The following is a 27,013-nucleotide window of genomic DNA, read 5'->3' on the forward strand; positions in this document are numbered from 1 at the left end:
TTTTTTTAAAGATGGTCAGGATTAGTTGAGATAATACAAGTAAAAGAGCTTTGAATAGTACCTTGACCTGTAAACACTGGCCACTGTTACTAGGACTTGGAGCACAAGGGCTAGAGAGGACTGTTCTAGCGTTAACTTAGGCAGGTTGATAGGGAGTCCAAGGCTCCTTTAAGGAGGAGGTGAACATTCTTGTTCCAGTTCTTTTGCCTTAGTCACATAGGCTGCACAAGCAACAATGTGTCTTGCTCATGCTTTCCTTAAGCCTTGTGTAACAATGTATCTTGCCTGAGAGCTGGCTTTTCTTTAGATCTGGAGCTAATCATTACAGAGCAGTAATACATCTTACTCACCGTGCGCTTTACTTAGGCTCTATGTTAATGATTATAATTGTAACAAATCTTGCCAAGGAACCTGTTTTCTCAGCAACACTGTATCTCTCCCAGAGGCATGTTGCCCGGAACCCATTCTCCCTGGCTAATCTTGTGTCAAAGTTATCTCAGGATGTATGGCTTGGGAAAGGGTCTGGTAAAACTTTCAGTCTTGAGGTACTCTTTTTATCTGTTTTCAGCAGCCAGCTGAAAAGTGTATAATGCCCTGCTCAATCTAGCAAAGTGGGTCCTCTTCCTACCCTCTTCTGATGTCTACGTCAGAAGCTTTCTCTGTCCTTTCATTTCAATAAAATCTCTGCTGCACAAAGCTCTGAGTGACTGAGACTGCATCTTTGGTTCTGGAGTGAAACCTTCTTCAGAGACCACAAACTCGACACCTACCACCATAAGCTATCAACCCTGAAAAGGATAGGTATTTCCTGCCTAGAATTCACTTCCTTTCTTCTCCCTTCCAAACTTCTAGTCATCCTTCAAAACCCAGTTAGAATATTATCTCCTAGTTTTTTTCTAACTGATTCAGTTCAGTTCAGTTCCATCACTCAGTCGTTCCCGACTCTTTTCGACCCCATGAATCGCAGCACCAGGCCTCCCTGTCCATCACCATCTCCCGGAGTTCACTCAAACTCACATCCATCAAGTCGGTGATGCCACCAGCCATCTCATCCTCTGTCGTCCCCTTTTCCTTCTGCCCCCAATCCCTCTCAGCATCAGAGTCTTTTCCAATGAGTCAGCTCTTCACATGAGGTGGCCAAAGTACTGGAGTTTCAGCTTTAGCATCATTCCTTCCAAAGAACACCCAGGATTGATCTCCTTTAGAATGGACTGATTGGATCTCCTTGCAGTCCAAGGGACTCTCAAGAGTCTTCTCCAACACCACAGTTCAAAAACATCAATTCTTCGGCGTTCAGCTTTCTTCACAGTCCAACTCTCACATCCATTCTAACTGATTAGTATGATTTAATTGAGCACCTTCCATGGGTCAGGCTGTGGCTTGACCCTGATTTCCGGGACGGGGACGGGGGCGGTGGTGGTGGAGGGAGCAGAGACTGGGGCTGCTCTCCAGGAGCTCAGGACGGCATGTGCAGAGAAAGGCAATTTGGAGAAAATCACCCTGGGTGAAACAAGTATACAGCAGGCCAAGAAAGGCAGAGGGGCCCAAGTGGAAAGGCTCAGCGCATCCTCTCTCGCTCTCTCCCTCCCAAACCTACCTCTTTGTGGGGCACTCCGCTGCTGATGGGGCTGGGGTCTTAATCATTTGGAGGCTTGAGACGTGCATTTCACTTCATTGAAGTCTACCCTGATCACCGAGAGGTCCCCCTGTTCTAACCCACCTCCGAGGCTCTGAGAGGTCGGAAACTTGGCCGGGGGCCCCCAACCTGCCAAACGCAGCCCTGGCATGCCAAGCCCTCTCACGTGCATCCCAAGCCAATGAGTGGGAGGGGCGGATGCTGCTCTCGGGCTCCCTCAACTGGCCGTTGAGGAAATAGGACCGCGCAGACCAACTCCTATCCCGGCCAAGTCCGACCGGACAGAGCCAGCCTGGCCGAGGGGCCATACACCCCTGAGGAGCCCGCAGCCAGGGCCCTCGGGCCCCGCTCTGTGCGGCGCTCCGGCGACTCCGGGCTCGGGGCTCTGTCATCCCGGGCGGGATCCAGTCCAAGTTTCGAACCCTAGCCCCACGGAGTCGTTTCCAGCCGCGCGTTCCCGCCACACTCCTCCTCCGGGCGTGGGGTACAGTGGCCGTGGCCGTGGCTGTGACCGGGGCCCTGAGTCAGAGCGGCGGGGGAGCGCGGAGTTCATTCGGTGCAGGCCCTCGCGGCGAGGCAGCTGCCGCCGGCCCGGGAAAGGTGGACCGGAGCACCGGGGGGGGGGGGGGGGGGGGGGGGGCGGAAGGGGTCACCCAGAGGACACCTGCGGGTCACCCAGAGGACACCGGCAGGAGAATTCCTGAGGTGGGAGTAAGGGGAGGTTGGGTGGGGGGTAAAGAGGGAGGCTGGGCGTTGGGTAGGATGCACTGACTGACCTTCCAGGGGCCCGCCTTAGAGAAGTGGGAGGACACACAGGGTCTGGCCTCTCTGCGCGCCTCCTGCCCATCCTCCCCGCCCCGGCGCGCTAGCCCCCAGCCCCGAGCCCTAGCTGCTCCCCTCTCCGCGATCTCTGGACGCCGCGAAGGGTCCGGGCCGGACAGGTAAGGGAGACCGGCGCAGGGGAAGGGGGGCTGCGGATGCCGGCGCGGGCACGGTGAGAGCCCTCCCCAACCACGGCCGCCCCACCGCCCTCCTGCGCTGTCCCTGAAGATGTCGGGAGCTATCTTCACGTCTCTGGAGGGCCCGGGCGCCCTGGACGGGACAAGCGGCCACCCCCTCGTGTGCCCGCTGTGCCACGCGCAGTATGAGCGCCCCTGCCTGCTGGACTGCTTTCACGAGTTCTGTGCCGGCTGCCTGCGTGGCCGCGCTGCTGATGGCCGCCTCGCCTGCCCTCTGTGCCAGTGAGTGCCTGGAAGCCCCAGAGGAGGGGAGGCTGGCTCCCTCTGGAAAGGGATCTGGGTGCTGGGAGGGCAAGACTCTTCAGGGAGAAGGCTGGGAGAGACTGTACCCTGCTGGTGCCTCTCTGCCAAAGATCGTGAAGGCTCCTGCCCATTTTACAAATCAGGGTAACTGAGACCTGGGATTATGACCCAAGGCCTCTCAAAATAAATCAGGGGTCAAGGGCAGGCTAGAGTGCCTGTGCTGTGGAATTGGATGCTGCTGGAGTAGGGGATCTCAGCTCATCATCTGGACACTCCCAATGACTCACTTAGGGGTCCTTAAGCTTCAGGCCAAAGTAGCAAGTTATGTTGGCTCAGCCTACCTGTGCACGTGTGCTCAGTTGCTCAGTCATATCTGAGCCTTTGTGACCCCATGGACTGTAGCCCGCCAGGCTCCTCCTCTGTCCACGGGATTCTTCAGGCAAGAATACTAGAGTGGGTTGCTATTTCTAGGGGATTTTCCTGACCCAGGGATTGAACCCAAGCCTCCTTTGTCCCCTGCATTGCAAGTGGATTCTTTAACCGCTGGGCTACCAGGGAAGCTCAGGATACCTGGGGTGGCCCTGAATTTGCCTAATGCAGCGAGAGGGGCTTGAGGGGAGGCTTCTGCCTTTGACACCCTGAGTCGCCAACCCCCTCCCAGGATCTCTCCAGGGCTGGGAAGGGACCGGTCGGAGTGCGCACTGGCTGAAATATTTATAGATGTCAGGCCTGCAGGCACCCCACCTCCCACCCTATTTTTAGTTCCGCCTGGAATGTATGCAGTAGGAAGCGGGTAGGGAGCCTCAGGGAAGGGGCATCTGGAGCTTGGCTGAAGCTTCTCCACAGGCACCAGACGGTGGTGAAGGGCCCCAGCGGGCTCCCTCCAGTGGATCGGCTGTTGCAGTTCCTGGTGGACAGCTCAGGGGATGGCACCGAGGTGGTGCGCTGCGCCAACTGCGACCTGGAGTGCGGCAAGCAGGCAGGGGCACCCGGGGTGTAGTGGGGAGCGGAGGGTGCCAGGCTGCACCATGTCCTCAGAGGATCACCCAACAGCGGGCTCGCCAGCCCCTCTCTAAGGCACCTCCTATCCAGAACAGAGGCCCCACTTTACTGGTATGGAGACCGAACTCCAAAACAACTCACTTGAACCAGCAGTCTGTTAGGTGTGGGGGTTAAAGCCATTGGTTTTGCGGGGAGTTTACTGGCCCCCAACTCAGGGCAGAGTTGTGAAATGGAACAAGAAGAGCAATCCATGCACAGACCTGGAGTCCCTCCAGGGTCCACTGCTACCTGGGGAGCTGCGAGCCGCTATCTGCAGCCAGAGAGGACAGGGGATGTGAGCCCACTGTGTTTTGGGGGAGAGGTCATCCTGAAGGACCTGGGAGTAGAGGCCAGGCTTCAGGCTGGACTGAGAAGTGCACAGGGGACTCTCTCCAGACTGTGGAAGCTGGTCTGAGGATTCCCAGGAGGATGTTCCTACAGGAGCAAAAGGTCAGGGTGTGCTGGCAAGTTCTAGAATATGTGCTACCCGGAAGTATGGAGATAAGGAGCAGTAGGTGAGGGACGGGAGGTAGGAGAGCTTGGGGAGGAAATGGCCTTAAATGCCAAAGAAGTTGGGGGTCTGTGTTTTCATAGCCATTCCTGGGATGGATGCCTTGGACACTCAGCCACAGGGAAGGGCACCTGCAGACCTTCACCCCTTTCCCCATCCCAGTCAAGTCTCAACTCCAAATAGCTGGGGTGAACACAGCCATGTGGCTCCTATTGCGGGTGCCAAGAGGGGCTTGACAGGTCTTGGCCACGGGCACACATACGTTTCTGTTGTAGGTTAAATATTTTGCAAATACAGTATCTGCCCTCCCCACAACCCTGGAGAACCCCCTCCTCAAGCCCGGACTGGGTACCTTCCCCTCACCTATTCTCTGAGCCTCGATATTCTCATCTGTAAACTGGGGATACAGAGCGCTGCGCGTCGGGTTTACACGAAAGGGCTGCCGGCGGCCCTGCCCCTGCCGGAGACTCGCAGATGCGCAGACAGGCTTCCAGTTCACCGGCGGACTGAGCCCGAGCTCTGTCCGCAGGACGCGGAGACCACATACTTCTGCAACACGTGCGGGCAGCCGCTCTGCGCGCGCTGCCGCGACGAGACGCACCGGGCACGCATGTTCGCGCGCCACGACATCGTGGCCTTAGGCCAGCGCAGCCGCGACGTGCTCCAGAAGTGCAGTGAGTGCGGCGTGCGGGGACGGGGCCGGCGCCGGGCGGGGATGGGGACGGGCGCTGGCCGGCGCCCTCACCGCCGCCCCCGCCGCAGCGCTGCACGCCGAGCCCTATGTCCTGTTCTCCACCGACAAGAAGTCGCTGCTGTGCATCCGCTGCTTCCGGGACATGCAGGGGTGGGTAGAGGGCGCAGGAGGTCAGGGGCTGGCGAGCGTCCCGGAGCGGGGCTCACGCGCGGGGTCCCTGCAGGGAGAGCCGCGTCCACTGCGTGGACCTCGAGTCAGCTTACGTCCAGGGCTGCGAGCGGCTGCAGCAGGCGGTGCTGGTGAGCGCGGGCTGCCGGGCGCACTGAGGCCGGGCTTGGGAACGCGCGCCCCCAGGAGGCTGAGGCCGCCCTGTCCCCAGGAGGTGAAGGCCCTGCAGACCGCCACACGAGAGGCCATCGAGCTGCTGCAGGCGATGGTGGACGAAGTGCGACGCAGCGCGGCAGAGGAGGAGGCCGCCATCCAGGCCCTCTTCAGCAGCATGCAGGTGAGGGGTAGGGGGTACTAAACAGCCACAGCCCAGAATCCTTATCAGCATTTCCTGACTGGGGCCCAGGCCTGCCCCAGCCCTTCTAGAGATTCCAGTGTAGCAAGCACTGAACTACTTTCAGGAGTTAGTTGGTGGTGGACAGGGAGGCCTGGTGTGCTGTGATTCATGGGGTCGCAAAGAGTCGGACACGACTGAGCAACTGAACTACACTGAACTGAAGGGCCCACCCTAGGCTGGGGCCGATGATGTGATGTGGTCAGGGAAGACTTCCCATAGGAGGTGACATTGAAGATGAGGCTGCCGGTGCTCCCAGGCAGGGTAGCAGAGCTTGTGGGCTGGAGGAGAGCCAGCCTAAGCAGCTGTGTGGCTGGGGCCCAGGAGCCTGGGAGAGTGCTGGGTGGGGACAGGGCCAAGTCTACCCAGTCAGTTAGTGGACTGTCCCTCCCAGGACAAACTGTCAGAGAGGAAAGAGCTGCTGCTGCAGGCCGTGCAGAGGTGAGTGGTGGCAGGGTCTCCATCCTCTGCCCCTTGACTTCCAGACACCAGCTGGAGCCTAGGCCAGCCCCATCCCACCCTAAGAGCAAGACATCCAGGTGTCCACCCCGTTGGGGGGAAGGCAGGGTGGCTCAGGGAAAGGGAGACAGGGAAGGATGCATAAAGCAGGAGGGGAGATGGAACCACCCAGTTCTGAGGCCCCACCCAGGTGGGGGTGGGCAGCCCTCTTGGAGATGAGGCTGCCTGCCCCTCCCCCAGCCAGTATGAAGAGAAGGACAAGGCCTTCAAGGAGCAGCTCTCCCATTTGGCCACTCTGCTGCCCACCCTGCAGGTAAGGGCAGCTGGGGGCATGGGGCTGGGCACCCCACCTGGGCACTGAGCAGTGTCCCTCTTGCAGGTTCACCTGGTCATCTGCTCTTCCTTCCTCAGCTTGGCCAACAAGGCCGAGTTCCTGGACCTGGGCTATGTGAGTGCCCCCAGCTCCTGGGTCCCCCCTCCCCAGCAGGAACCCACTGTGCACATGTGAGATCCCCACCTCAGGGCTGGGCAGCCTGTTACCTGGAGGCTGGCCACCTCCCCCACATCGTCATCTACAAACTACTTGGGGGCCAGCGGAGCCCTTTTAAGAGGACAGCAGGGAATTCCCTGGTGGTCTCCAGTGGTTAGGATTCTGCAAGGTTCAGTCCCTGGCAGGAGAATTAAGATCCCCCAAAGCCACCAGTGCAGCCAATAAATAAATAAGAGGACAAGCAGAGCCTGGAGGGAGCATAAACCTCCTCCCCTAAAACGCAGAGTCTACTGAAGTCCAGACATCCTAACCTTTCCTGTCGATTTGGGGTGGGGGAATTTGGGGTGGACATCCGGCCAATCCCAGAGGGGATCGGAAGGCAAGTAACCCTCCTAAAGGCAGACTCGCCCTCCGGGCCCCTCCCCTCAGTGTCACCCCCTCCTGCACCCACCCACCTGAGAGCCCTCTCCTTTCCCCCTCCCCCGGCCGCAGGAGCTGATGGAGAGATTGCAGGGCATCGTCACGCGGCCACATCGCCTGCGGCCGGCACAGAGCAGCAAGGTGCATGGGGGCGTGGGGTGGGCCGGGGGCGGAGGCACGGGCCAAGGACGCAGAGTGGGCCGGGGAGACCGGGGCATGGGGTGCGCCGCGGGCGGGGGCGGGGGCGCGGGCCCGCAGGGTAGGGACCTACCTCACGACCTTATCCTGCCACCCAGATCACCAGCGACCACCGCGCTGAGTTCGCGCGCTGCCTGGAGCCGCTACTGCTGCTGGGGCCACGCCGGGCGGCGGGTGCCGGGGGTGGCACTAGCACGTGAGCCGCGAGGGCGCAGGGCCCTAGAACGGGGAGGCGGGAACAAGATTTCCATTGGAGGGGGTGGGCAGGCTTTCCCAGCTCACCAAGCTCCCGGGCCGCGTCTGAGCACCTACTGACCTCCAAGCGGGAGCCTGCCCAGCCTGAAAGCAGCCATCCTGGTCGGAAGCCCACGGTAGACTGGGCTTGGAACCGGGTCAGGGGTAAACAGGAGGACTCAGGGGCTGCCCCCAACCGCAGTTGTGCACCTGGATTGGGGTGTCTAAGCCCTGAAAGGAAGGGTACCTTAGAGTGGAGACTCGGTCACCAGAAGCTGCAGGGGGTCTGACTTCTGGGAATGGGGGGGGGGGGCAGTCTAAAGAGCTGGAGATCCCTAGGAGTTAGGAGAAATGCCTAAGCTGGGGTTGTCTGCCAAGGGTCCCAGGGCCCCAGGCACAGGAGACTGGGTATCAGGCCAAATTTGCAAGGTCCTGCGTGTGTGCATGAACTAACGGTGTGCTGGGGACCAGCCTTGAGGACATCCTGATAGACTCTTCTGCACACTGGCGTCACCCTCAGGATGATAGACTCTTCTGCACACTGTCGTCACCCTCAGGATTTTTAAAAATACCCTGCTGATGTCATTGGTCTTGGGTGGACAAAGCCTGGCATCAGGTTTATTGGGGGCCCCTGCGTGGTTCTGGTGTGCCGCCTGGGGTAAGAGGCTAGGGCAAGGGAGGACCCTCTGGACCCCCACAGCCACATCCACACGAGTTCTCTCCCCAGGCTCACAGGGGGCTCGGGCCCCAAGGTGCTGAGGGGACCCAGCTGCCCTTCCCCAGTGGGGAAGATGTTGGGGTCACCGGTCCAAAAGCCCACACTGCACCGGTCCATCAGTACCAAGGTGCTGCTGGCGGAGGGCGACGACTCACCCTTCACGGAGCACTGCCGCCACTACGAGGACTCCTACCGGGTGAGGGGGCCGGGATGGGCCAGCAAGGAAAGGCCCCACCCCTTCGCGCCAAAGTGCAGTGGCCAAACCTCATCCGGCCACCGGGGCTGCCAGACTCCCCTCCACCGAGGCCCCCACAGTGCACCCAGCCTGCAGGGCACACAGGCACACACCGGTCTCTCCACTCCCCCAGCGCCTGCAGGCAGAGATGCAGAACCTGAAGGACCAGGTACAGGAGCTGCACCGGGACCTCACCAAGCACCATTCGCTCATCAAAGCCGAGATCATGGGCGACATCTTACACAAGGCCCTGCAGGTGGACGCCCAGATCGCCTCGGAGTATGCTTCCGTGGAGGGCCTGAGAGCAGTCTTCCAGGAGGTAGCCCCTCCCAAGGCACCTCTCTGCCCTGCAGCCCCACCTGTCAGCATGTCGGTGGGCTACCCCCAGACAGGAAGCGTGTGGGGGGGACCTCGGCCTGGGGCCCCAGGAGGCCCTCACAGGCTCTGGAACCTGGGTCTCTGCTACCTGGAACCCAGGAACTTCCTGGGAGCACCCTGGAACCATGGGAACTGCCTGGGAGCACCCTGTGGTTCTGAGCAGCTAGAGGACAGAAATGCCACCAATGGAACTTCCAACTCGGCCATGTGCACTATCCAACTTACTTTCTCTTTCAGATTTGGGAGGACTCCTACCAGCGGGTGGCTAACGAACAGGAGATATATGAAGGTCCTGGGCAGCTGCTGCTGAGTGCTCCCCCTCCACATGCTTTCAGGGGCAGGAAGCCAGTTACCCAATAACCGGATCGAACTCCCAAGCTCTTACTTATTTGGCTGTGCCAGGTCTTAGTTGTGGTATGGAGGATCTAGTTCCCTGACCAGGGATCAAACCCAGATCCTCTGCATTGGGAGTGTGGAGTCTTAGCCACTGGACCACCAGGAAGTCCCCCACTTAGTTCTTGACTCACAGCTGCTAACTGACCCCCAAAAAATATATCTGAGGTCAGAATTCAGTAAGTAGGATGACTTTAGGAATCTTACCTCATGCTTTAATTAGAGATAATCACTCAAATAGTTGGGATATTTACATGGATTGAGGCTGGAGAGTGAGGATCTGAAGCCAACAAGATCTCATGCTCTGGCCTGGGCCCCCACAGCCCAGCTCCATGACCTTCTCCAGCTGAAGCAGGAGAATGCCTACCTGACCACCATCACCAAGCAAATCACGCCCTACGTCCGCTCCATTGCCAAGGTGAAGGAGCGACTGGAGCCCAGGTGAGACTGGAGGTATTCTGGGGGAACCAAGATACTTCAGGATGTGGATAGAGAAAGTGCCACACCTTTGGAAAAGCCCCTATCAGGGAAGTGGGCCAGGTCATGATCTGGGCAGGTCAGGTCCTGGACCTTTGCTAAAACACAGAATGAGTGGGCTGCTCTGAGTTTCTGCTTCTAGGCACACAATCACCCACCCCTTTACACTTTGGGGGTGAAATGAGGATCTTCAGCTAATCTAGGCAGCAGGACACAGAGGAGAGAGAACTTCCCCAGCCCATGGTTAAGCCAAGTCTAGATGGGGACCTGGACCATCCTTGGGCACTGGAAGTGTTACAGGGGCAGAGGGTTTCTTGGTGGCAAGTCCTCAATGTGCCTGCCTCTCAAGTCACAAGCCCCAGGGTGGTTGCCCTGTAGCACTGGTACACAGTGGTCAGCCTAGATTCTCCTTCTACCACCTTCCACGGGACTCCATTTGCCTTGCTCCAAAGTGAGATCTCCTGATTCCAATATGCCACGTGTCCTCGTTCATGATTTGGTGGAGCCTATCCTCCAAACAGCATCTTGAGAGGATGGGACAGACATGTTTTGAACAGCACAAGTCTGCTGTATTTTTCTTTCTTTCTTTTTATCTTGGTCATACTGTGAAACATGTGGGATCTTATTCCCAACCAGGGACTGAACCCTTGTCCCCTGCACTGGAACCCTGGAGTCTTAACCACTGGACCTTCAGGGAAGTTCCTGTAGTATCTTTATTCTGCCTTCGTGCTTGACTGGCTGATAGTTTTGCTGGGTATTGAATTCTAGATGGAAATTCTAGATTGGAAATTATCTCCTTTAAAGGCATTGCTCTATTGTCTTCTAGCTTCCAAGGTTGTCTTTGAGAAGTTTGAAAGCATTTCGATTCCTAACCCTTGTAATGTGACCTACATATTCTCTTTAGAAGCTTGTGGAATCTTCTCTGCTGCCAGTGTTATAAAATTTCACATTGGTGCAGGTCTAGCTATAGTCCATGGGGTTGCAAAGAATAGGACGTGACTTAGCAACTAAACAATAACAAACGTTCTATCCATTGGGTACCAGTGGGTCCTTTCAATCTGGAAATATGTGTTCTTGTCTGGGTATATTCCTTTTTGAACTGGTTAATTGATTTTCTCCACTTTTTTCTCCACTTTCTGAAATTCTTATTGAATACTGTCCTTCTGTGGCTGGTCCTCTGATTTACCTTCTCTTTTCAGTCCTTTTTAATCCATCTCTTCATTAATCTGCCATACTTTCTGGGAGATTTCTTCATTTATCTTCCAGTCTTGTCTATTTAGTTCATTTTTGAATAAAATTTCCAAGAGCTCTTTTATTTTTAAAAAAAATATACTTATTTATTTGGCTGCACCGGGTCTTAGTTGCAGCACATGGGGTCTTAGATCTTCATCACTGCATGTGTGATCTTTAGTGGTGGCACTTGAAGTCTTAGTTGTGGCATGTGGGATCTAGTTCCCAGACCAGGGATTGAACCCATGCTCCCCGCACTGAGAGCACAGAGACCACTGGGCCCCCAGGGTAGTCCCCAAGAGCTCTTTTAAATGTTATAAATTGGCTTTCATTTCCAAAGAGGTGTTTTTGGTACCCTGACTGCTCTAGTTACATAGCATTCTGTTGTTTCATGGACACGATATCTAACCCCTTTGGGAGCTGATAGATTTTTGTGCTTTTTTTTTTTTTTAAGTTTCCTTCCCCCCGAAGGCTGTTTCCTCCAAGTTACTTTTTGTTTCGGTTTCTACCTTCCATGTTAAAGGCTTTTCTCAGATGTCAGGGAATCTTTGATTGCCTCTTCATGTTAGGAGTGAGGTGGGGGAGAGCAGGCTCGAGCTCTGAGCACGTGGGTCATGTGAGGCATCTGGATGGGTGGGGTTTTTTGTTTTGCCTTTTTTTTTTTCTTTCTACTTTTAGCTCTTCTGGGTCTTCATGGCTGCTCAGGCTTCTCTCTGGTGGCAGAGAGCAAGGGCTGCCCTCTAGTTGCCGTGAGCAGGCTTCTCACTGAGGAAGCGTCCATTGTTGTGGAGCATGGGCTCAGTAGTTTCAGCTCCTGGCCTCTAGAACACAAGCTCAGTAGTTGTGGAGCACAGGCTTAATTGCTCTGCAGCATGTGGAATCTTCCCAGACCAGGAATCGAACCTGTGTCTCCTGCATTGGCAGGAGGATTCTTTACCACTGAGCCACCAAGGAAGCCCCATGATTAATTTTTTTTAATGCCCCAATGTCAGTTTTAGATCTTTGCCCAATTTCCTTCCTGGAAGGTCACCATGTGGATCATCTGTCTGCACACCTAATTTTCTGGTTTTCAGTAGTTCTCACCTGTGTGTCTTACCCTCCTGGAGACTAACCTTTCAGAATTCAGGGTTAGGGGGATGCAGCTGTTCAGAGGTAGGGATCTTAACCTTCACTGTCCTATTTCAGTCCCACTCCCTGAGTTGCAGAGGCAACAGGGCTGCCTGTTCCTGGGGCCCCTGGGGATTCTGTGGTGGGAACTGGTGGGACCTCAGCTTCTCATGTGTGCTGAATTAGTGGACACTTGTCTACTGCTCTCCAGCTTCCAAATTTTGCTGTTATTCTTTCCTGCTGTCAGCCTGGAGAGGATTTCCCCCCTCATTGTTTTGGTCCCTTTACTAGTTTTAGTGAGTTTGGGGAAGGAGGACAATTAAAAGTGTGTGTGCACAATTGCTGTATTAATCCAGAACTGCCAAGCCACTTTTTTTTTTTAATTTTATTATTTTTTAAAATATTTATTTACATATTTATTTTTGGCTGTGCCAGCTTTTCATTGCTGTGCAAGGGCTTTCTCTAGTTGCGGTGAGCAGGGGCTACTTTCTAGTTGCAGGACTTTGGGCTTCTCATTGAGTTGGCTTCTCTTGTTGTGGAGCACAGGCTCTAAGAGCATGGTTCGTCATAGTTCTTCATTAGTTGTGGCCCATGGGCTTAGTTGCCCTGTGGCATATGGGATCTTCCCAGATCAGGGATCAAACTAGTGTCCCCTGCGTTGCAAGGTGGATTCTTAATCACTGAACCACCAGGGAAGCCCCAAGCCACCTTTTAAGTGACTACTTTAACAAGTCACACTGAGTGGTTGCCCTCATCATACTTTTTGCAGTTTTTTAAAAATATTCACTTATTTAGCTGCCCTGGGTCTTAGTTGTGGCATGTGGGGCCTTCATTGCGGCATGCTAATTCTTAATTGCAGCATGTGGGATCTAGTTTCCAGACCAGGAATCCAACTCAGACTTCCTGCATTGGGAGTGAGGAGTCTTAGCCACTGGACCGCCAGGAAAGTCCTCCTTTTGCAGAGTCTTGATCAAATCCCTATCCACCCAGGACTAAAGACAGTGTCCTCCTAGGCTAACATTCAGTGCAGTTTACTCCAGATACTGTGTGATTCCGCTTATAGAACCTCAAAACCAAGCAGAACTAACCTCTGGTGTTACAGTCAGGATAGGCATAATCCTGGGGGCCTCTGAGTGGAGGTGACATCGTGGTGTCACAGACCCCACTTGTTCACACCGTGTGCCCATTCTAAGCCATGCTTTTTCTATGGGCATCCTTTCCCTTCCATGTGTCCTGCTTTGGTGAGCAGTTGGCTGCCAGTAGTGTGCTCCTGCCCGCCTGCAAGGGGCAATACCCTGGCAGTCACACCTCTGTAGGGAAGCGGCATCGGTGGTTGGTGTCACTGAATAGAAAGGAGCTCAGACTGGAGCCCAGCTCCTGGGGGTTTGGGGTGAGCAGGGAGGCTGCCCCTCCCCCTCTTCATGGACCACTTTGCAGGTATCTAGAGTTTCCCTCTGCCTCCTCCCCTCCCAGTGCTGGGAACCCCCTTCAACCCCACCCCCTGGATATGCTCTTATTCCATCATCAGCGACCTTCCAGCTACATTCTTTGACCTTGGAGCAACAATCATGAGCCTGGACTGTCTGTCGCCTTCATCTCGCTCTTCTCTTGCTTCTGAGACACTCCACCTTCCCAGCTTCCCTCCGACCCTTCCAGCTAGTCCTTATTAGTACCTTTGGCTCGGCTCTGCCTCCTCGGCTCAATGCCCAAACGTCAGTTTTCCCCAGAGCTGTCTCAGGCACTCTTCTCATCCTGCACCCTCTCTTAAGGGCCTTCACCCAGCTCGCCGCACCGCCCCCCCAGCTTTAAAACCCCATGTAGAACTTCCCTCACTGTCCACTGGTTAGGACTCTGTGCTTCCACTGCAAGGGGCATGGGTTCTATCCCTGCTCAGGGAACTAAGATCCCACTTGCTGCATGGTGTGGCTCCCCAATTTTTTTTTTATTTAAAAACTCCAAACCCCATGGTGTTTCAGATGACCCCCAACCCACTGCCCCAGCACAGACCCACCCAAGTTCCAGACTTATCTTCAAGTACCCCTTCCTGGGGTTCTCCGCTTTGATGTCTCAGGGCACCCCAAACCCTGCAAGGGCCCAGAGCTCAGTTTCTTTCTCCTGAACAAGCTACTCCCGTCTCATCTCAGTGCAGACATCACAGTCACGCAGGCGCTTGAGTTAAAAGCTCAGAAGACAGGATTCCCCTCCTCCACTCACCTCCATTGCTAACCCCTCCCCACATCCTGTTGACTCAGCTGTCATGGTCCACCTGCTCTGTCTCCACTGGGGCCCCCAATCCAAGCCACCGTCAACTGCCTCCCCACCCCAGCCCCTCCAGCAGGTCACGGTCAGTGTGGCCTGGGGCCTGAGAGTCCTTTTGGGACCCTCCCTGCCCACCTCTGTCCTCGTCAGCCCCTCCCCACACCTGTCACGATGGCCTTTTAGTTCTGCAAAGAAGCTGGACTGGCTCCCACTTCCCCACCTCTGCCTGGAATGTTGTTGCTTCAGCTTGTTCCAGGGACCATGTCACCCAGGCCTCAGCTTGAGCATCAGCAGGGAGGCCTTCCCAAACCCTCCTATTGAAAGCAGGTCTTGCTCACAGTCACTCCCCCCATTTGGACCTGCAGTGCCCCACCTTGGCATGTCTCCCTGACCAGAACAGGGCTCCCAGGAACGCAGGGCCCAGCCTCTTTCATCCACTGTTATGGCCTTGGCCCCCAGTAAATATCTGAGGCCCAAAGCCTGAGGAGGGCCCTGAGGGTGTGCTCAGGTTAGGGTTTGTGCCGTGAACCTGAGCACACGCACCGGGCCGGCTCCACACTGGGCCGGCTCTGCTGCATCCAGACCCCGGGAACTGCTTTCTGTCTCGCAGGTTTCAGGTCCCTGTGGATGAACCATCAGACCATCCACAAAACACGCATGATGATGGTGTGAATGCCGAGGCTCCGGCCAGGTAAAGCGGGTCTTTTCAACATGAGCAGGCAAATGATTTAATCTCAGAGACAAACACAGATGATAAGGACAGACTTTGGGTTTTCTTTTGGTCCCTGCTCGCCACTGACAAGCTCTACACCCTTGGCTGGGCCTCCGTGTGTAAATTCTGGGGTCGGAGAGGTTCTTAATCTGGGTGGTGCCTTCAAACCAGTGATCTTGTAGATGACAGATGTGACTTGGATGGACATGACCAGAGTTTTGTAACCACAGATGGCCATGGCTGCCACCTCCCTTCCCCACACGCCTCTGAGCACCCTGGCTCTTACGCCATGTGACTCAAGGAAAAGGGACTGAGGGTTATTTCTTCCTTCACTGGAGCCACAGTGTTTGCCAACATACCTGCCAGAGGGAGAAAAGAATGTGCAGTAACAGAGCATCACTGTCACAAACAGATCTTCTCGTGTTTCACTGGAGTTGTAGAAAATCAGAGCTAAGAGGGCCTGTGGGTGGGGAGAGGCTAGCTGTGTCCAAAGCCACCGTGGGGTTGGTGACAGAACATAAAGCAGCCCCAACCACTCCAGGCACCGCTTGGAGTGCCTGGAGTGGTTGCTTCAAGGGAGGGTGGACTCAAAGAGCAGGGTCACAAGCCTCTGAAATGGTCTGAACTGTGGATGTTTTTGCAGCTAGAAGTCTTAGAAGCGAGATGAGTCCTTTAGGAGACGACATGGTTCTGGTTCTGCTGTGGTCACCCCCTGGTGCCCTTTGGGAAGGCTTGCTGTTCTAAAAGCCTCTGCCTGGGTGGATTTTAGCGCTGGGACACCAAGGAGATGGGGACAGGAGCGAAGAGGGGGGTCATGCCTAGTGTTTCTTTAGGAGCGATCCAGTAAGTGTTGCAGAGAAGAAGGAGAAGAACTTAGAGCTGAGAAACAGCCGAGCTCTGGGCAGCCTTGCAGAGGAGCCTCCACTGAAAAACAAAGATGCACACAGACCCAAATCAAAAAATGGGGGTGATGTCCCCACCTGGAGGGAGCACCCAGCTTAGCCTGGGACCAGTTCCAGGGTCAAGCACTTTGCAACAAGCCAGTCAAGGCCAGGAAAGTGAAGAAAAGACAGTTCCCTTTTTTTTTTTTTTAATTTGTAATCATTTATCATCAATAAAACCCAGACACTCCGGCAGATCCCTATTTCAGGTTCTCTGGTTTAGGCTAGACTTCTCGTGGTTCAGCATCCTGACCCTTATCACAGTGGCTCCAGGAGGCAGCCCAGTTCACCCTGCACCTCCCTGTGTACTGGGCTGTGAACTCCTGCCAGGGTGCACCCTCTGAATTTCATGAACAAGCCTCTTGGACTAACCCCCTGGGCAGCACCTACTCTGCCCCAGAGGAAGCCTGTTCCTTCTGAACCACAGCCCTGCTGTTAGCTGGAAAGTTCTACCCCATTGTGATCCTAGTGCTGACTCAGCCAAGGGGAAAAACCTTCGCTCCAGCTTTTCTCACTGTGGGGCCTGGGCTGAGCTCATAAAGCGAAGAAAGAGCGCCTCCGTCCCCACGTCCCCCAGCTGTCCCCACCTGCTGTCACCCTCCCGTGCGCCTCTGATGACGCTGAAGCGCAGTTCACCCGCAGCTTTGCTCCCGTGGTTTTTCATTCTTACCCAGTAGCCTTTTTGTCAAGTGGAACTTAAACAGAACACTTAAACATGAAAATTAACCTGCAAGACCCTGATGCTGGGAAAGATTGAGGCAGGAGAAGGGGGCAACAGAGGATGAGATGGTTGGATGGCATCACGGACTCAAAATACATGAGTTTGAATAAGCTCCAGGAGATAGTGAAGGACAGATAAGCCTGGCATGCTCTAGTCCACAGGGTCACAGAGTCCGACACGACTGAGCAACTGAACAACGACCTGCATGACCTAACATTCAAAGTTCTGGAGGCAAAATGATGTGGAGAGTCACATCTTAAATACCAGCTTGATTTAGTGACTCAGGTGGCTTTCATGCACCAGGTGGGCCTGCAGGTCAACACACTGGTCCACTGGTCACATCAGCACCCAAGGTCTGCATACCTGCTGCGTGCACCTAGGTCCCATCTCAAAGCACCACAGACCTCCACCGTGGGGGAGGGAGGGGCGGACCTCTACAGTGGTGGGGGGGTGTGGACAGGAGGAACACACCGCTCAGAAGGAGGAACTCAGAACAGAACCAAAGAGGCAGACATGTCTGGCTTTATGCTGTAGGTTCTGGACGTTTCTTAACTGGAAGTAACAAGACCTTAAGAGTTTCTGAATCCCACACAGTCACACTGTCGTTCATAGTGAAATTAAGTACAGTTTTATTTAAGAATTGGAAATCATCAGTATCTGTGAAAGAAAATCAATATTTAAATAAACATTTCTGCATGTAAAAAGAAGAGCAATTACTCTGTAAGGTTACTCTCCTAGCTTAGCTATGGGACAGACCCACAGGAGTGAGCCCAGAAGGGCAGACTGACAAGTCTCCCCACCACCACCACCCCCCAGCCAGACAGGCTGGGGGTGGCCCGGCCTTGCTAAGTCGCTACAGAAGCAAAACGCGGCGCGGAGAGAGAGCACAACTATCTAAGGCAGTTAAGAAAGTGCAGAGAAGGGCCAGCGAGTCACCATGCCCATCACGGAGGGGCTGCTGCCAAAAGGAGACCCTACTATTAATGCAACCCCTGGGTTCAGGGACGTTTCCCCATCATGATAACCAACCAGGGTTAGATAGTTAAAGGGATTAATAGAGTTTACTTTTTAGGTGTACAAAACGGCCCGTGACCATGAAAAGGTGGGCTATGCTGCTTTGTCAGGTTCGCCCCACAACTTCTTTTCCATATCAGCATTCTTGGCCCCAGCCTGCAAACTCTCATAAAGTGTTGTTTTACACTGCTTCAAAACAACTTTGTTCTATGCGGTGCCTCTCTTCCATTTCAGAGTCTCCACTTTGAAACCTGCGATGGAAAAAGAAGTCTCCTAATGGTTTCTTAATTGGAGGGAACTGGCGATGTGGCCCTTACCCAAAGAAAAGCTTTCGGGAATACCCAAAAGCCTGTACCTCATTAACCTGATTCTCCTCCCTGCACGCTGGCACTGCTAAATTTATGGAGTTAAAAATAACCTGAAGATTTCAGTGCTAGATGAACGTCGATCGCTTGCCAAAGCCTGTCCCAAAGCGGTTCATCTCTGATCCCTAAGTAATTGCTAATTTCCGCCCTGGGGGACAAAGCAGGGCAGAACGTCCTGTCAAGCCTGGGTGGGTGGTGTGACAGCATCTCCCTGGGACACCAGGGCCGGCCTCCTGAGCCCCAGGCCTGGCAGGCGGGTGGAGGGACACCGTCAGAGGCCAGCGCCTTCAGTCTTACAGTCCATAAAGCCAGGCGTTATTAGCGACTCTCCCTGTGCTAAAGACAGCCTCACGGCCCTGGTGTTGAGGAAAGCTGGCTCCTACCTGGCTAGCGCAGCAAGAACTTTGCCTCGGAGAGTGGGGGCCACTGCCAAAGCTGCAGCCACACCCGCCTCCATCCTGCAGTCCTACTAAGTGGGTTGACTTTGCAGAGCGTGGCCTGGGGAACAAGTTTAGGACTGATTCAATCCCCACACACACTAAGTGCATCTGACGTCCCACCAGGTAGCATTCCCACCAGAGGAACCTACCGCCTTGAGGCTGCCACCTGGGCTGTTGGCGGGCAAGACCTCAGGAGGCCGAGACTGGACTCGGTCGGGTCCTCCCTCCAGCAAGTGTCACACCTCTTGCCGACGAACCCGTACACCTCTTTGGTATATATAATCATGAAAACACTAATTCGGCCAGGAAATCTAGAAATAAATGGCATTTTGAGTTGGTAAGATGCTTTTCTGAACACACGTTTCCAGTATCTGGTACAGTAAATCCAATGTCCAGTTTTGTGTAACTCACGCGGTACTGGTTTTGTCATCTCTCTTACCAAAGTGTTAAAAACATTTGACATCATTCTTCCAAGTCTTCACAACACCCCTGTGAGGTAGGTGGTATGGACCCATTCTACAGATGGGGAGGTCTAGGCACGGAAAGGTTTAGTGACTCCTTGAAAGCCAGGTGGCGTGGTGTAGCAGCGCTCCAGCCAGGTGCTGACGCTGCCTTTGATCCACGCTCCAAGGGCGCCACCGCAGGGCTTCATGGACAGAAGTCACACTGAGACCAAGTTCCTCTCTCTAATCCAGAATTCAACAAGTGCCTCAGAGCTCATATGTCTGACTTGTAAAGCCAACCACTCTCCCCAAACTTGAAAAACAAAAGTAGTGACTAAATCTCAGCTCTGTTTTTTTCATGAGTCAACTTGCTGGAAATTTATAGTTGCTTATGCTCAAACTCCTTCGGAAGACAGTCTGAAATGGCATTAGGGATGATGGAAGTTTGAGAACAGACCATAGGAATCAATGATTAATACATTTAAGTCAAAACACAAAAATATAAGCTATGGTAAAATAAGAATAAACCCCAAATAAATGGAGAGCAGTATTTCTCAATGTTTGACAGTGCCTTGCACAGAGCAGGTGTCCAGGAAGCATTTCTTGGATAAAGGACGAATGACCCATCTTTGACATGCCTGTCATTGGTAACACCAGGCCCTTTTGGAAGGAGAGCAGGTGCCAGGACCCTAGGAAAGCCACAGAGGCCCACTGTCTCCCTGGCGTGGAGAGCCTTGGTAACTTGAAGCCTCAGCCAGGTCACTGGGGGCATCCATGCTGCCTTTCTGCTGAATAAAGGGTGAGGCTCATACACTGTGTTAAGTCCACTTTGAGTTTATACTGCTATTTTTAAAAAATAGGTAAGTAAATAGGATGAGATACGTGAGGAACCAAAGGAAGCATCTTAAACTGTAGAGAAGCTCACGCATGTAGGGACGGAAATAAGGAGGTTCAAGCTGCGTTGTCTGTGTTTTTCGGTTAAAGTGAGGATTCTGAACGTGTCTCTAACACTAATAAGCCCGTGCGCCCCTTCCTGCGGCAGGTGCCTCACTCACGTGAGGGGGGAGCTCACCTCTCTCCCCAGGGGTCTTGGTTATAACTCAACACCCCCGGCCTCGTGGAGGGCTGAAGTGTGGCCTAGGCACTCCCCAGGCACGTCTGGGGGCGCTGCTGGGTATTGCTGTTATTTGCTTCTTGTCCACCTTTAATCTACATCCTACCTTGATTCAGCCCAAGGGCAGGCTGTTCCAGGGCGGTGGGGAGTAGGGGGGTTGGGGGGGTTCCTTTGGTCCTAAGGCCTTCTGACCATTTGATTTTGAGTGATATTCCAGAAGAATAATTGGTGACATAGAAAATGATTAAGAAAATCCATTCTGCAGAGTGGTCGACAGGAGGCAGTTCTGTCCCCAGGCTGCGAGGAGCGGGAGGCTCCCGGCTTGGCCTGGGCCACCCTGGGCCCGTCATAGCTCCACCTTGACCCCTTTTATGAAAGGCAGGCCCGTGGGCACCCGCTTCTTATACTCCAGGTACTCCTCTCCGAAAAAGTGGATCAGCGAGATTTCTTCCTCCTCTGTCCGGTCGCGGAAGAACCGCCACACTGTCAGAGCATAGCTCACCCCACAGATGGGGTTACACAGCATCACCTGAGGAGGGAACACAGCATTAGTGGGCCAGGGTCAGTGTGATTCCACACCGTGAACCTGAAGGGCATCAGCCGCTCTCCAACCCCCACAGAGGACTTCCTGTCAAGGGCCCCAAGAGACTCTCGAGATACGTGACTGGGGTCTTGGAGACCCTGAGCCCAGGGCCAGAGTACCATGAACCGAAATCACACCATCACTTTCATAACAGAACTGAACACTCATTGCTGTAGCTTTGGCTGGTCTGCTTTTCTCTTGTTCCTCTTACCTGACAGGTACCTAAAAATTACAAGGGTGACCGCACGTGTGAATTCCCATTGTAAGCACCACTGCCTTCCTGCATGGCTCCCAGCTTGTCCACTTCCTGCCCTGACCCAACACCTGGGGACCTGCTCCCTCCCACCCCACAGCTCCCTGGTCCTCTGCCCGCCGCCCCCCCCCACCCCCGCTCAGCCTCCCCATGCGCACCATACACTGTCCTCCCTCGAAACACTCCCCCTGCTCAGAAAGCACCGAGGTGTCAATCGTGCCTCCTTAGCTCAGCTCAGGAAGCCTTCTGACCTCCCCTCCCCAACCCTGCCCGGGATGTGTTTCCCCCAGTGGGTGACCAGACCTCACTACTTATTCTCACCATGGTTTACTGAGTGTCTCCTGTGTTCCCAGCATGGGCCAAGCCCTTTACCACCGACCAGTAAGCCACTCAACCCCCGGAGCAAGCCTCTGAGGTGGTGCTGCCACCCTACTTAAGGGAGGCCAAGGAGTGGACGTCAGAGTTGGGACCCACCCACCCAGCAGGCGCGTGAGGCCTCTCAGCACACCCTACAGTGGGTCTTCCCACTCTTAGGCCACGGCCCACCATGGAGCCGAAATCAATCCCCTGCATCAGAAACAGCGTCACAAACACTAACAAGCTAGAACACAGCATGTTTTGTACACAGGCAGGGTAAGGGCTGTTTCAGAAAAGATTTATTCTATATTCACATACACCTGTGTGCTGGGTCACAGTGTAAAAAGATCTACAGTTAAAGAGGTGTGAAAACCTCTTGAGGGACTTCCCTGGTGGTCCACTAGTTAAGAATCCGCTTTCCCATGCAGGGGATGTGGGTTCGATCCCAACAGGAAGCTAAGACCTCACATGCCACAAGGCAACTGCTGAGCCCACAACTAGCGGTCGGTGTGCACGGCAATGGAGATTCCCCAGGACACAGCAAAGAGCCAGCATGCCACACCTGAGACCCGGCGCGCACGTGCTCAGTTGCTCAGTCCTGCCCGACTCTGCGACCCCATGCACTGCAGCCCGCCAGGCTCCTCTGTCCATGGGAATTCTCAGGCAAGAATACTGCAGTGGGTTGCCACTTCCTTCTCCAGGGGATCTTCCCGACCCAGGGATCGAATCTGGGTTTCCTGTGCTGCAGGCAGATTCTTTACTGACTGAGCCACCAGGGAAGACTCAACACAGCCAAATAAATTTAAAAAGCAAAACAAAACCTTGAGTCCTAGAGCACTTAGGTTTACTAGTCAGCATTTATGGCAAATTACATGATTCCTCTGCAATCAGTCTGTATCCAGAGAATGTGATTCTTAACACAGGAAGTTGCAGAAATGCACGTTTTTAAATGAATGCCACAGAAGAACCTGCCCCTTCTATACCACTGGGGGTCACCAGAGGGTCCCCAGGTACCAGCCTGCAATGGGATGCCTGGGGCCCAGACTGGATGTTCCCAAAGAGGTGATGAATCTTCTAAGCTCTACCCACATACTCTGGCCAAGTCCTTCTAGGTCTAAGAGAACAGATTCAACAGACAACTGTCCAGAAATAAGGCTCAGTCTGCAGCCTAAGACCCAGCAAACCTCCATCACTCACTTTAAACATGACACACGACTCTGGGCTCACTAATGTGCGGTGTGTGTGCTGTGCTGTGTGCTAAGTCACTTCAGTTGTGTCTGACTCTTTTTGACCCTATGGACTGTAGCCCGCCAGGCTCCTCTGTCCATGGGGATTCTCCAGGCAAGAATATTGGAGGGGGTTGCCGTGCCCTCCTCCAGGGGATCTTCCACACCTAGGGATCAAACCTGCATCTCTTATGTCTCCTGCATTGGCAAGGCAGGTTCTTTACCACTAGCGCATCAGGGCTCATTAATAGCAGCTTCTAATGAAAATCAGCTAAGCTGCCCCTTGAGTGGCAGAGGGCTCTCCCCACATCTGCATCTCTGTTCTCACCCCACTGGGTGAGGCTCCAAATCTAAGTTAAAGAGGTAGAAAAGGGGTACGAAAGATGGGGCAACAGCACCCAAAATTGCCGAGAGTTTACAAGTTTGGAACACCCAGGTTTAAGTATACAGCAAAAAATGTTAAAGACTAAATCAGTTCTTTTGACTTTTATTCAATTATCACTTGAAACACAGCAGGGAACATGTGTACCTATATAAAAAGGACCAGGACTTCCCTGGTGGCCCAGTGGTTAACAATCTGCCTGCCAACGCAGACAGGGTTCTATCCCTGGTCTGGGAAGACTCCACATGCCTCAGGCAGCTAAGCCCGCGCGCCACAACTACCGTGCTCTAGAGCAGACAGAGCTCCACAAGAGCAGCCACCTCAGTGAGAAGCCCAAGCACCACAAGGAAGGGTAGCCCTGCTCCCTGCGGCTAGAGAAAGCCCATGAGCAGCAAAGGATATCCAGAGCAACCAAAAACAAATAAATTCATAAAAATTAAAAATAAAAAAAGGACTAACAGGTAATTCTCTGGTGGTCCAGTGGTTAGGACTCTGCTTTTATTGTCTAGGGCCCAGGTTCGACCCTGGTCAAGGAACCCCTGGTCCCACAAGCCACACGGCACCACCAATAAATAAATAAATAAACACAACATTTTAAAAAGAAAAGGTGGGGGAGAACCAACAACTTTGTAAATACACTGAAATCCACTGAATCGTACACTCTGAAATGGTGAATTTCACAGTATTTGAATTATTTGTAAATACACTAAAATCCACTGAATCGTACACCCTGAAATGGTGTTTTACGGTATTTGAATTATCTGTCGATTTAAGATATTATTTTTAAAAACTTTAAAGGGGACTGGCATTGATTCTGACACCATACCTGGGTTCCAATACTCCAATAAAACCACCCGACGTAAGACGGATGCCGGAACCAAGCGTATACTCCGCTGGTCACCAGAGTATGGGTTTCTGACTTTTCATTCTGCACCACGTGGTTGAAATTGGAACCAGCTGTAAACATTGCCGCTTTCCTCAGACACTCTCCAAACACCACCATCAGCAGCCCCGTGGCGCTGATCCAGGTGATCTGCTTCAGTTCTGCAGGACAGAGATGGAGACAAAGGGGGAGTGAAGACCCTGGACCACTGAGCTCTCCCTCTGAGGCTTAAAATTAACCTATTTCCAAAGACTGGGGCACTAGAAAACATGCTGAGGGTGGGGGGTCAGCATCGGTCGTCACACTGAAGCTTAATGATAAGCAAAACACAGCCCCCAAAGCTGTGCTGTTCATCCAGTTACTTTGAAGCACCAACAGTCCAGTTAGAGCATCGAGGAAAAGAGCTGATGGTCTCCTATCCTTCCTCTGGGGACAAGAGCAGCTAAGTGAAGCAAAGAAGGCTCAGCATTTCCCACCTCGGCCCTCTACTGAATCTGAGGAACTACATATATATTATTTAACTTGTTGCACAAAGTTCAACGTCAGAGTAGCTACCAGATGCAGTGGTTTTTGCTAGTAAACATTTTCATATGAAATTTCTCAAGTCGCAGAAAATGAACAGATTCAGACCCCCTGTTATAAAACTGGGGTTACAGCTATCAGAGGCTGAAACTTCATGTTAGATAGTGCAAACTATGTCTCACAGGGCTTAAAGTGAAAGGTCAACATGTCTCCCATTCAAAATCCAGAGATGGAATTCACAGGCGAAGCTCGCCCTTTATAAAGAGCTTAGTGAGGATACAGATCTGGGGAAAATCACTCAGAGAGATTAGAACTGGGAGGTGAAGCCAGGCCACTGTCCTCAGGCCCCCGTGGAGGCTGCCCATCTCCCCTGGAGAGGAAGGGCAGGACACACTGACCTGGCCAGAAGATATTCTCAAGTGTGAACTCTATCCAAGAAGAAAGGGCCGCGACTGTGTACTCCAGGCTGTGATTCAGGAGAAAGGAATCCAAGGACAGGCTCTTGGGGTTATTGACTGCTGTGACTAAATATTCAGAATAGTGGAACAATGACAGGGAGCACATATACCTATTTTAAAACAAAAAGAACATAAGGTAAGTTGAGGCAAGAGAATTAAGTTAGCCATAGGTCCAAGCGCTGATTTGTTCTGAACTGTCCCTGAATTATCTGATGATATTCTGTTGTCACCTGAGAGTGGATATCAGGCACAGGCACCCACCTTACTCCCGAGGTTTGCAGAAAGTGGGGTTGTAAAGGGACTACGTCTTTGAATATCACAGGAGGAGGGAAAAAAAAAAGAAAAACATAGGTTAGGAAGGCATTATGGGCCTTCTGCCTTTAAAAAAAAAATGACATTACACACAGTAAAACATGGAAGGGGGGAAGTATCAAAATAAAGTAGTGATGTATGTCGAATACAAAAATCCAAAAAACCGAAATAATTCCAGCAAAGGAGGATTAGATGGCTCAGAGTATCGACAATAGGAGATAAAGCTTTTTACCTGGAAGCCACTGGTTCATATCCAGGTCAGGGACTAGAAGGCTCAAGGGACTGAAATCATAGTGTAGGGAAAATCCTACACAGGCCGTGGGGGAAGCATTAGATGTGACCTAATAGAAATTAGAGACGGAAAAGGCCTGTGAAGACAAGCCAGAGCCTTGCCCCTTCCTGTCACTGAGGACCAAGACCCTCTTTCTGGCAAGGGCCGGTCACATTACTGAAGGTGCGGTGGATGAGGACACCTACGGGCAGGATGCCACGAGAGACCTGCTTCTACCTGCGAGGTCCAGGATGCAGGAATCTAGGAAGCTAGAGGCCTCAATCCCTCAGAACCTTCACTAGCCTTCAGCCAGCCAGGGACTCGGGACCATCACTACTGACCCTCTGATCCACCCACCCTTGACTCACAACTATGGTTCCCAAAGCACTTCTTACCAGCCAAAGTGATTCCAGGAAGACTGGCTAAAACTTAGCAGCACTCCACAGCCAAACACAAAGCCAAGGAAACAGGCTCGGATGGCTATCTGAAACGGACCCAAAAGAGGCTCAGTCACCTAGCTGTTCAGAGCATATGTCCTACTTCCTGGCCTAAGTAGGCCACCACCAAGTCCATTGAGTCGACTTGCTCAGAGGTTAAAGGGGTGAAGCAGGGCTGCCTGGACTTAAATCCCAAACTCACCTCTCTCTGTGGCCTTAGGCCAAGTTACTTAACCTCTCTGTACCTGGGCGTCTCCATCTACACATGGGGATGACCACAGTACCTACCTTTGAGGACTCCTGTGAGAATGACCCATGTAAAGTACTTAAGAGGAAGTGCTATAGAAGTTTTTAGCTACCATTACTATTAGGATTGTTATTATTCAGGGCTGTGGGAAAACAGCGTAAACCTAGCGTATTGGCCGGATTCTCCCAAGTCCACGCAGCGAATACGGTCGGGACAGCCAGGACTCCGCGCCCAGCCCCTTCCACGTTACTGCGGGGGCCTCTGACCTCAGACTTGACAGTAGGTAGGTAGTTCTCCACACCTCAAATTACATAAAAGAACTCGTGGGCCCGCTCACTCCCACCCCACGCGCTCATCTGCCGCAGCTGCTGAACCGCGCCAACTGCAATTTTCCACCCACTCCGCCGGGCGGAGGGGGCCCGCACCCCACGCCCCCCAGGACTGATGGGGAGGGCGCCCTCCCGCCGCCTGAACTCGCAACTGCTTAAGAACACGGCCGGAGGAGGCAGCCCCTCTCGCGGGCCGCGCTGTCGGCCGACCTGGACCTCGACCCCGGCGGGGTACAGTGCCCATTCGCGACGCCCAGCCCGCCCGGCCCCCATCCCCGCCCCGGCCCTCGGCCCGGCCCGCACCTGGTACCGCGGCGGCCGGTAGAGCAGCAGCAGCAACGCGTTGAGCCCGGCGACGTAGAGCGCCAGCCCGGTGCGGCCCTGCAGGCCGGCGCGGGTGAGCAGCGGCAGCGCGAGCACCGAGGCGCCCAGCAGGAAGGTGGCGAGGCTGAGGCGCGCCTCGGAGCCCGGCGGAGCCCGCGCCGCGCAGCCTGCCATGGCGCAGGGAGGCGGACAAGCCGGCGGCTGCGCCGGCTGTAGCCCTGGGAAACCTGCCCGCCGCGCCTGCGCACTGCGCCGCCGACGCCGGCCGCGAAGGGGAGCCGCCCGGACTTGCAAGCTGCGGGCAAGCTCTCGCGATACCGCCGCGCCGCGCGGCTGGGGCCTGAATTTGGCGGGAGCGCCCCGCCCCGCGGCCCC

At 53.9% G+C, this 27,013-nt stretch overlaps 2 protein-coding genes across 10 annotated transcripts; one reads left to right on the top strand and one right to left on the bottom strand.

The window, feature by feature from the left end:
* The first annotated feature begins 1,862 nt into the window (after positions 1 to 1,862).
* Positions 1,863 to 17,385, top strand: RNF207 (ring finger protein 207). Of its 9 annotated transcripts, XM_006048880.4 has the most exons (18): positions 1,863 to 2,577; positions 2,687 to 2,877; positions 3,745 to 3,877; positions 4,980 to 5,124; positions 5,213 to 5,294; positions 5,368 to 5,443; positions 5,524 to 5,649; positions 6,101 to 6,147; positions 6,406 to 6,478; positions 6,545 to 6,613; positions 7,148 to 7,216; positions 7,372 to 7,469; positions 8,235 to 8,421; positions 8,594 to 8,779; positions 9,076 to 9,127; positions 9,555 to 9,672; positions 14,915 to 14,995; positions 15,850 to 17,385. In XM_006048880.4, the coding sequence occupies exons 2-18, from the start codon at positions 2,687 to 2,689 to the stop codon at positions 16,016 to 16,018; spliced, it is 1,902 nt and encodes a 633-aa protein (XP_006048942.1). In that variant the 5' UTR covers positions 1,863 to 2,577; the 3' UTR covers positions 16,019 to 17,385. The 9 variants fall into 9 exon arrangements, with proteins under 9 accessions (XP_006048942.1, XP_006048943.1, XP_025141611.1 ...); XM_006048881.4 differs by having other exon boundaries at positions 1,863 to 2,877; XM_025285826.3 differs by lacking the exon at positions 6,406 to 6,478 and having other exon boundaries at positions 3,734 to 3,877.
* On the bottom strand, positions 17,284 to 26,898 carry ICMT (isoprenylcysteine carboxyl methyltransferase). The gene is made up of 5 exons (XM_006048879.3): positions 26,618 to 26,898; positions 25,697 to 25,785; positions 24,659 to 24,828; positions 23,682 to 23,899; positions 17,284 to 20,583 (listed from the first exon to the last, which is right to left on the bottom strand). The coding sequence occupies exons 1-5, from the start codon at positions 26,810 to 26,812 to the stop codon at positions 20,401 to 20,403; spliced, it is 855 nt and encodes a 284-aa protein (XP_006048941.1). The 5' UTR covers positions 26,813 to 26,898; the 3' UTR covers positions 17,284 to 20,400.
* Positions 26,899 to 27,013: the final 115 nt, after the last annotated feature.

Source organism: Bubalus bubalis, chromosome 5 (genome assembly GCF_019923935.1).
Source record: "Bubalus bubalis isolate 160015118507 breed Murrah chromosome 5, NDDB_SH_1, whole genome shotgun sequence".
NCBI classification, from domain to species: domain Eukaryota; kingdom Metazoa; phylum Chordata; class Mammalia; order Artiodactyla; family Bovidae; genus Bubalus; species Bubalus bubalis.